This window comes from Scylla paramamosain, chromosome 10, assembly GCF_035594125.1.
Source record: "Scylla paramamosain isolate STU-SP2022 chromosome 10, ASM3559412v1, whole genome shotgun sequence".
NCBI lineage: Eukaryota > Metazoa > Arthropoda > Malacostraca > Decapoda > Portunidae > Scylla > Scylla paramamosain.
In genome coordinates this window covers 7,901,260-7,909,371 of record NC_087160.1, presented here as the reverse complement: position 1 = coordinate 7,909,371, position 8,112 = coordinate 7,901,260, and the positions used below count along the sequence as shown (strand labels likewise).

General features: G+C 40.2%; 1 protein-coding gene across 1 annotated transcript; it reads left to right on the top strand.

The window, feature by feature from the left end:
- Nucleotides 1-5,863: 5,863 nt before the first annotated feature.
- On the top strand, nt 5,864-7,809 carry LOC135104020 (jerky protein homolog). Its single transcript, XM_064010884.1, has 3 exons — nt 5,864-6,186; nt 6,357-6,736; nt 7,682-7,809. The coding sequence occupies exons 1-3, from the start codon at nt 5,864-5,866 to the stop codon at nt 7,807-7,809; spliced, it is 831 nt and encodes a 276-aa protein (XP_063866954.1).
- Nucleotides 7,810-8,112: the final 303 nt, after the last annotated feature.

Here is an 8,112-nt window from a genome sequence, read left to right as displayed (position 1 = left end):
AAGGACAGACCGAGGATGTTCAGTGTAGAAGAAGGGGACAGTTGAGTGTCATTGAAGAAGAGGGGATAGTTGTCTGGAAGATTGTGTCGAGTTGATAGATGGAGGAATTGAGTTTTTGAGGCATTGAACAATACCAAGTTTGCTCTGCCCCAATCAGAAATTTTAGAAAGATCAGAAGTCAGGCGTTCTGTGGCTTCCCTGCGTGATATGTTTACCTCCTGAAGGGTTGGACGTCTATGAAAAGACGTGGAAAAGTGCAGGGTGGTATCATCAGCATAGGAGTGGATAGGACAAGAAGTTTGGTTTAGAAGATCATTAATGAATAATAAGAAGAGAGTGGGTGACAGGACAGAACCCTGAGGAACACCACTGTTAATAGATTTAGGAGAAGAACAGTGACCGTCTACCACAGCAGCAATAGAACGGTCAGAAAGGAAACTTGAGATGAAGTTACAGAAAGAAGGATAGAAACCGTAGGAGGGTAGTTTGGAAATCAAAGCTTTGTGCCAGACTCTATCAAAGGCTTTTGATATGTCCAAGGCAACAGCAAAAGTTTCACCAAAGTCTCTAAAAGAGGATGACCAAGACTCAGTAAGGAAAGCCAGAAGATCACCAGTAGAGCGGCCTTGACGGAACCCATACTGGCGATCAGATAGAAGGTTGTGAAGTGATAGATGTTTAAGAATCTTCCTGTTGAGGATAGATTCAAAAACTTTAGATAAGCAGGAAATTAAAGCAATAGGACGGTAGTTTGAGGGATTAGAGCGGTCACCCTTTTTACGAACAGGTTGAATGTAGGCAAACTTCCAGCAAGAAGGAAAGGTAGATGTTGACAGACAGAGCTGAAAGAGTTTGACTAGGCAAGGTGCAAGCACGGAGGCACAGTTTCGGAGAACAATAGGAGGGACCCCATCAGGTCCATAAGCCTTCTGAGGGTTTAGGCCAGCGAGGGCATGGAAAACATCATTACGAAGAATTTTAATACGAGGCATGAAGTAGTCAGAGGGTGGAGGAGAGGGAGGAACAAGCCCAGAATCGTCCAAGGTAGAGTTTTTAGCAAAGGTTTGAGCAAAGAGTTCAGCTTTAGAAATAGATGTGATAGCAGTGGTGCCATCTGGTTGAAGTAGAGGAGGGAAAGAAGAAGAAGCAAAGTTATTGGAGATATTTTTGGCTAGATGCCAGAAATCACGAGGGGAGTTAGATCTTGAAAGGTTTTGACATTTTCTGTTAATGAAGGAGTTTTTAGCTAGTTGGAGAACAGACTTGGCATGGTTCCGGGCAGAAATATAAAGTGCATGAGATTCTGGTGAAGGAAGGCTTAAGTACCTTTTGTGGGCCACCTCTCTATCATGTATAGCACGAGAACAAGCTGTGTTAAACCAAGGTTTAGAAGGTTTAGGACGAGAAAAAGAGTGAGGAATGTACGCCTCCATGCCAGACACTATCACCTCTGTTATGCGCTCAGCACACAAAGACGGGTCTCTGACACGGAAGTAGTAGTCATACCAAGGAAAATCAGCAAAATACCGCCTCAGGTCCCCCCAACTAGCAGAGGCAAAACGCCAGAGGCACCTTCGCTTAGGGGGATCCTGAGGAGGGATTGGAGTGATAGGACAAGATAAAGATATGAGATTGTAATCGGAGGAGCCCAACGGAGAAGAAAGGGTGACAGCATAAGCAGAAGGATTAGAGGTCAGGAAAAGGTCAAGAATGTTGGGCGTATCTCCAAGACGGTCAGGAATACGAGTAGGGTGTTGCACCAATTGCTCTAGGTCATGGAGGATAGCAAAGTTGTAGGCTAGTTCACCAGGATGGTCAGTGAAGGGAGAGGAAAGCCAAAGCTGGTGGTGAACATTGAAGTCTCCAAGAATGGAGATCTCTGCAAAAGGGAAGAGGGTCAGAATGTGCTCCACTTTGGAAGTTAAGTAGTCAAAGAATTTCTTATAGTCAGAGGAGTTAGGAGGGAGGTATACAGCACAGATAAATTTAGTATGAGAATGACTCTGTAGTCGTAGCCAGATGGTGGAAAACTCGAAAGATTCAAGAGCGTGGGCACGAGAGCAGGTTAAGTCATTGCGCACATAAACGCAGCATCCAGCTTTGGATCGAAAATGAGGATAGAGAAAGTAGGAGGGAACAGAAAAGGGGCTACTGTCAGTTGCCTCAGACACCTGAGTTTCAGTGAGGAAAAGAAGATGAGGTTTAGAAGAGGAGAGGTGGTGTTCTACAGATTGAAAATTAGATCTTAGACCGCGAATGTTGCAGAAGTTAATGAAGAAAAAGTTGAGGGGGGTGTCAAGACACTTAGGGTCGTCGACAGAAAGGCAGTTCGACCTGGGGACATTTATGGTCCCCTCCCCAGATGGGGACTCCGAGGCTGGTGTAGGAGTCGCCATGATTTAAAAATTTTTTGAGTGAAGGGTGTGTGTGTTATTAGGTGCTTGTAGTTTTGTGTGGAGGAAGAGAGTTGTCTTTAGAGGGCAGGCTGTGACTACCCCCTTGTGTTGTGAGACACAAAGGGAAACGTTCAGTGAGGTCACAGCTGGGTTTAATGATAAGTTCACAGCACCCCCTGAACAGTGCTTTAGACCTCACTGGGAGTAATTACCGTTTCGGCAGGTGTCAACTGCCTCCTCCTGTGTTTGCTACACCTCTAAATTATTTATGCCAGTCACACAAGTAAATTACTCAAATCTACATGGACACCATTTCATTTGAAGTAGTGTTAGTTAAGGAATTAACTGAAATATGTGCCTTAGGCAGAACAAGAAGATAAAGACAGGGTGACTTATGTTACTAATAATCCTTTTACATCCATCAGAGGAAAGAAAAAGTTTAATGCCACGAAGCAGGAGTGTATAAGGACTGGTGGAGGCCCTCCTGTGGAGAAGACAAGATCCACAGACTTCTTCTATCATCAAGTTGATAGAAGAAGAGCCGCAGTCTTGAGAATCCCTGGGACTGTGATTCTCAAGAACCAGAAAATCATGAGATGTCAAATGGTAACTAGTTTTTATATCATGTTATCTTCCAGCATTTCACAATAAGTATCAGAATAATTTAGGAGTGTGAATACTACTGGTATTATTTCACCTTCTTGTGCGTTGCTCATGTATGGTATAGGCCCATGAGTGGTAACTTATCTCATTTCTAACACTAAAATTTCTCTCTCTCTCTCTCTCTCTCTCTCTCTCTCTCTCTCTCTCTCTCTCTCTCTCTCTCTCTGTCAACCCTTCAGCTGTCACAGAAATAAGGCAGGAATTGTTGTTTTTCTAGGTGTAAGTATAATATACACACACACACACACACACACACACACACACACACACACACACACACACGACAGCAGTAGAGCTGACAGGATGCGTTTCCTAGTGCTCTGCATATAGAAGGAAAGAAAAACACAAATCACTCATGGCGGAACAAGATATGTTATGAAGACCCAGGTATACCTAGGTGGTAAATAGGGAGGGGAGAAACAGTACGTGAGTATAGTTATCCTGTCTCTAGCAAAGTTTGGTTTGGTTTACACTCTGGACAAATATGGCGGAGGGCAGCACCCCAAAAGGAAGGGGATCCTTTGAAGGTTTTACTGGGGAAGAAAGAGAACTAAATTATAGACTGCAGTATAGAAAAATTTTGTATATGGAAGAAATAATGGACAAGTTATTGGAGAGAATAAAGACATTGGAGGCACACCAGGAGACAGGTGAGGAGTTGGTGATTATTACAGCAAAGCTGATAGAGATGGAAGATAAAAATCAGAAGTTAAAGGTGGAAAATGACTGTTTAAAGAAACAAATAAAGTAAAAAGTAAAAACTGTTCAGAAAGGAAATGAGGAAATGAAGGCAAGTGTAAAAGATGTGGAAGTGAGGCAAAATATAAGTGGTTAAATGAACGTAAATTTGAGGAAGAATCACTAAAGAAAATAATAGAACAAGAAAATGCAAAACAAAACCTCAGACAGTAAGTGGTAAATGTTATAAAAGAAGAGAAAAAGTTAGTGAAAGACACTGTAGAAAAATATAAACAAGTAATTATATTTGGTTTAGAGGAGAAAATAGTAAGCAGAATTCAGAGAGGAAAAGGAAAAGAACCTGTTGAATAAGTTACTGAAGAAAATGACAGGTGAAGATAGTCAGGTAGTAAAGCAAGTGGAAGAGTTCCATAGAATTGGGAAATATGAAGAAAAAAAAAAAAAGAATCCCATAAGAATAAGATTTGCAACACATGTACAAGTAGAAGTAATTAATGGGTCTTGGAGGTTGTCTGGAGATGAAGAAAATAAGAATGTATGGATAAACAGGGATATGGATGAGATTGAAAGGTTGAAGCTAAAGGAGCTGGTAGATGAGGCTAAAAAAAAAAAAAAAAAAAAAAAAAAAAAAAAAAAAAAAAAAAAAAAAAAAAAATGAATGGTGGAGAAATTTTCCGGAGAGTAAGAGATATGAGAATAAAGAAATGGTACATCAAACAGTAAGGTATGTTATACTAATGTAAATGGATTAATGTCAACTAAAATGGAATTAAATGCAGAACTGCACCTGATGCTATTATGTGAGACAAAATGGAAAAATGAATGAGGAACTCCTGACATTGGTGATGATAAATATGATTTATGGATGAAAAATAAAAATGACAAGGGTGGAAGTGAAGTGATCATTCTGACAAAAAAATGTGTTAAGTGGAGAAGGTAATGAAAAGTGAAGACAAGTCTGAAATTCTACAAGTGATGATTAGAAGTGGAAATGGAAGGATAATGAATTACGTAGGAGTGTACATGCCACCTATGACCAATGCTTGGCGAAAAGAAAAGCATGAAGAGATGTTGGTAGATGTGTTAAAAGGTCTTGAAAAGATAGTGATAGAAAGTAGTGATATAGTTATTGTTGGTGATTTTAACTGTAAGGCGATAAATTGGGAGACATTGAGAACTACTGGAAGTGAGAACTCATGGAGTAATAGACTATTAAACTGTTGACGACTCAACAGGCTGACTGTGATACCAGATTTAGTGGAAGAGATAAACCATCAAGACTTGATTTAGTGTTTACCAAGGACATGGAAATTATTGAAACTATACACTGTGATAGCCCTCTAGGTAAAAGTGATCATGTGTTGATGGAATTTAATTTGAAAAATTAAAATGTAATCATTGATGAAAATTATAAGGTGAAAAGATTTAAATATAGTAAAGCTGACTTTGAAAAATTAAGAGAGTACTTTATTAATGTGGACTGGAAAGACTTCGAAGATGCAGATGTTAGGAAAAAATGGGATGAATTTATAAAGATATATAATTCTGCTGTGGAGAAATTTGTACCTCGAGGAGGAGCAAGATGTAGAAAAGGTAAAGAATGGTTCAATACAAAATGCAAAGAGGCTAGAAATTGTAAGTCAAATGCTTGGAATAGATGAAAGAAGAGAATAACTGAAAGCAGATGGGAGGAATATAGTGATGCTAGAAACAAGTATGTTGAGATACAGTAAAATCTCTCTTATCTGGCATTCAAGTATCCGGCAGCTTCAAGTATCCGGCACATTTTTCCCCGAGCGTTAAAATCAATAAAAAAAAATCAATGTGTACTCATAAAATCAATTAAAATTCCCGCGTGAGGCCTCTCGCCACCAGAGCGCACTGCTTCGCGCCACCCGCGGCCTACTGCACTGTGTTTACTCGCCTTCATCATGCCTAAAGTTGTAGAAAAGAGGAAGCGTGTTGTGCTTACACTTAAGCAGAAGGTAGACATTTGTCGACAATTAGAGAGAGGTGAAAGCAGACAGCAACTAATGGCGGAATATGGTGTGGGCTCATCAACTATTTATGACATTAAATCACAAACGAAAAAGTTGCGGGATTACATGAAAGCCACCAACACCCCAAAGACAGCAGTCAGCCACCAACACCCCAATCGTCACACACTGCAGTATTATCGTGGTGAAATGATGGACAAAGTGTTATATGAGTGGTTCAGCTTGAAAAGATCAGAAGGAGTCACAATTACAGGCCCAATGCTACAAGAGAAAGGGCGTGATTTAGCTGAGAAGATGGGCGAGGAAGGGGCATGCCAGTTCTCTGATGGCTGGCTCCACAGGTTCAAGGTTCGTCACGGCATAAGGAAGCTGAACATCTCGGGAGAATCAAAATCTGGCAACTTACCCTCGGCTGAAGAGTTTGTCGACAGGTAAGAATAAAGGGGAGAGAGAGAGAGAGAGAGAGAGAGAGAGAGAGAGAGAGAGAGAGAGAGAGAGAGAGAGAGAGAGAGAGAGAGAGAGAGAGAGAGAGAGAGAGAGAGAGAGAGAGAGAGCCAACCTAATTTCTTTATCTAAACCTCGTTGTTTTTATTTCTTATAGGTTTGCGAAGATAGTTGAGGAGCATAACCTGACGTCTGAGCAGATTTACAACACTGACGAGACTGGCCTGTTCTACCGCTGTCTGCCAAGAACCACACTTGCAAGCGAGTCGGAGGGAGACGTGAAGGGATTCAAACAGAGCAAGGACATGCTGACAGTTCTGTGCTGCGCTAACATGGCTGGTACGCACAAAGTCAAGTTGTGCGTGGTTGGCAAGCACAAGAAGCTGCGCTGTTTTAAGAACGTGAATTACCGGCCTGTCGATTATCGTAACCAACGAAGTGCTTGGATGACAGCTGAAATTTTTCTTGACTGGTTCAAGCATTGCTTTGTGCCATCTGTCAAGGAAAATCTGAAGAAAAATGGTCTCCTAGAGGACAGTAAGGTAGTTTTATTATTAGATAATTGTAGATCAAAGGAAGTGAAAAAGGAAAGTTATTGTGATGTACATACCACCAAAAACTAATGCATGGGAGACCAATAAACATAAAACTATGTAACTAGAAACAACAAACAGCACAGAGGAAATGAAAAGGAAAAGTAACTAAGTGCTCTTAGTAGGCAATTTCAACATTAAAGCAAGGAGACAGAAATGAAGGAAAATGTCGGGTCATGGAGCGAAGAGCTTACACATACCATGATGGTGAATACAATGAGGCAGTGGGTGAATGAACCAACAAGATGCAGAAGAGAAGAAGAACCATCACAGTTGGACTTAGAATTTACAAAAAAATCCTAGAAAGTAGACCAAGTATACATTTTCTAAGTCCAATGGGAAGAAGTGATCATGTGACAGCAGAAATAGTATTACAGGAGGAAACAGTGTTGCACAGGAATTAACTGTTCTAAGGCAAATTTTGCAGAGCTTAATAAATTTTATAGAAAAATGAACTGGAAAGAGTTATTTGAAGGTAAAGTAGTGCAAGAAAAATATGAGATTTTTTGGGCAAGTATAGAGACAGAGCAAAGAAATAGTACATAAAGGTAAAGAAATAAAAGAAAAGAAAATAGAGAAAAATAGTAAAAATGAAGGACTAAATGTGATGTATACCAACATAGATGGATTGATACACAGCAAATTGGAATTACAAGAGTATAATAGAGAAAAATCTGAAAGTGGTGTGTTTAACTGAAACAAAACTAAAAGAAGAAAACTAGTCATTAACAATAACTATATTATCCTACTAATAAAGATAAACCAAACTTTTGGATAAACTGTCGGTCACCCCACCCCATATACCTAGGATGTCTGAGTTACGAGGTAACAAGTAACGAATGTTCAGTGATGTGAGCAGTCTACTTGCAAAATGAAATTGTTTTCTCAGTATTGTTCCCCTTGCTAACCAAGTTCAAATTTGATGCTATGTGCCATATTTACCTAATACACCACTTTGCCACTACCCATGCAGTGCAGCGGCATAGCAAAGGACCACCCACCATCCCAGGACACTAGATTAAAATTCAAATTTAATTTCAAAAATTTTCATACTGCACCGCAGTGAATCTGACTTGAGATTTCATGGCGTCTGGACCTCTGCCAGTCAGCCTCTGAGAGGCATAGAGATGGGAGGGTTGTGCTGCACGGTGTAGAAACCCTGCTCCATTAAGTGCATGAATAGGCAAACATACCTGTTTTATGCTTTCAGCCAACCATCTTAATAAATTATATGAATAAAGGTATGTATAACCCTAGAAGGAGAGAGGGACAAAGGAAAAAAATGTGCATGAGAGAGAGAGAGAGAGAGAGAGAGAGAGA

Coding starts and splice junctions, on each gene's coding strand:
- LOC135104020 (XM_064010884.1), top strand. CDS start 5,864: ATGAAAGCCACCAACACCCCAAAGACAGCAGTCAGCCACCAACACCCC. Junction 6,187..6,356: donor GCTGAAGAGTTTGTCGACAG/GTAAGAATAAAG, acceptor TATTTCTTATAG/GTTTGCGAAGATAGTTGAGG. Junction 6,737..7,681: donor AAATGGTCTCCTAGAGGACA/GTAAGGTAGTTT, acceptor TTGTTTTCTCAG/TATTGTTCCCCTTGCTAACC.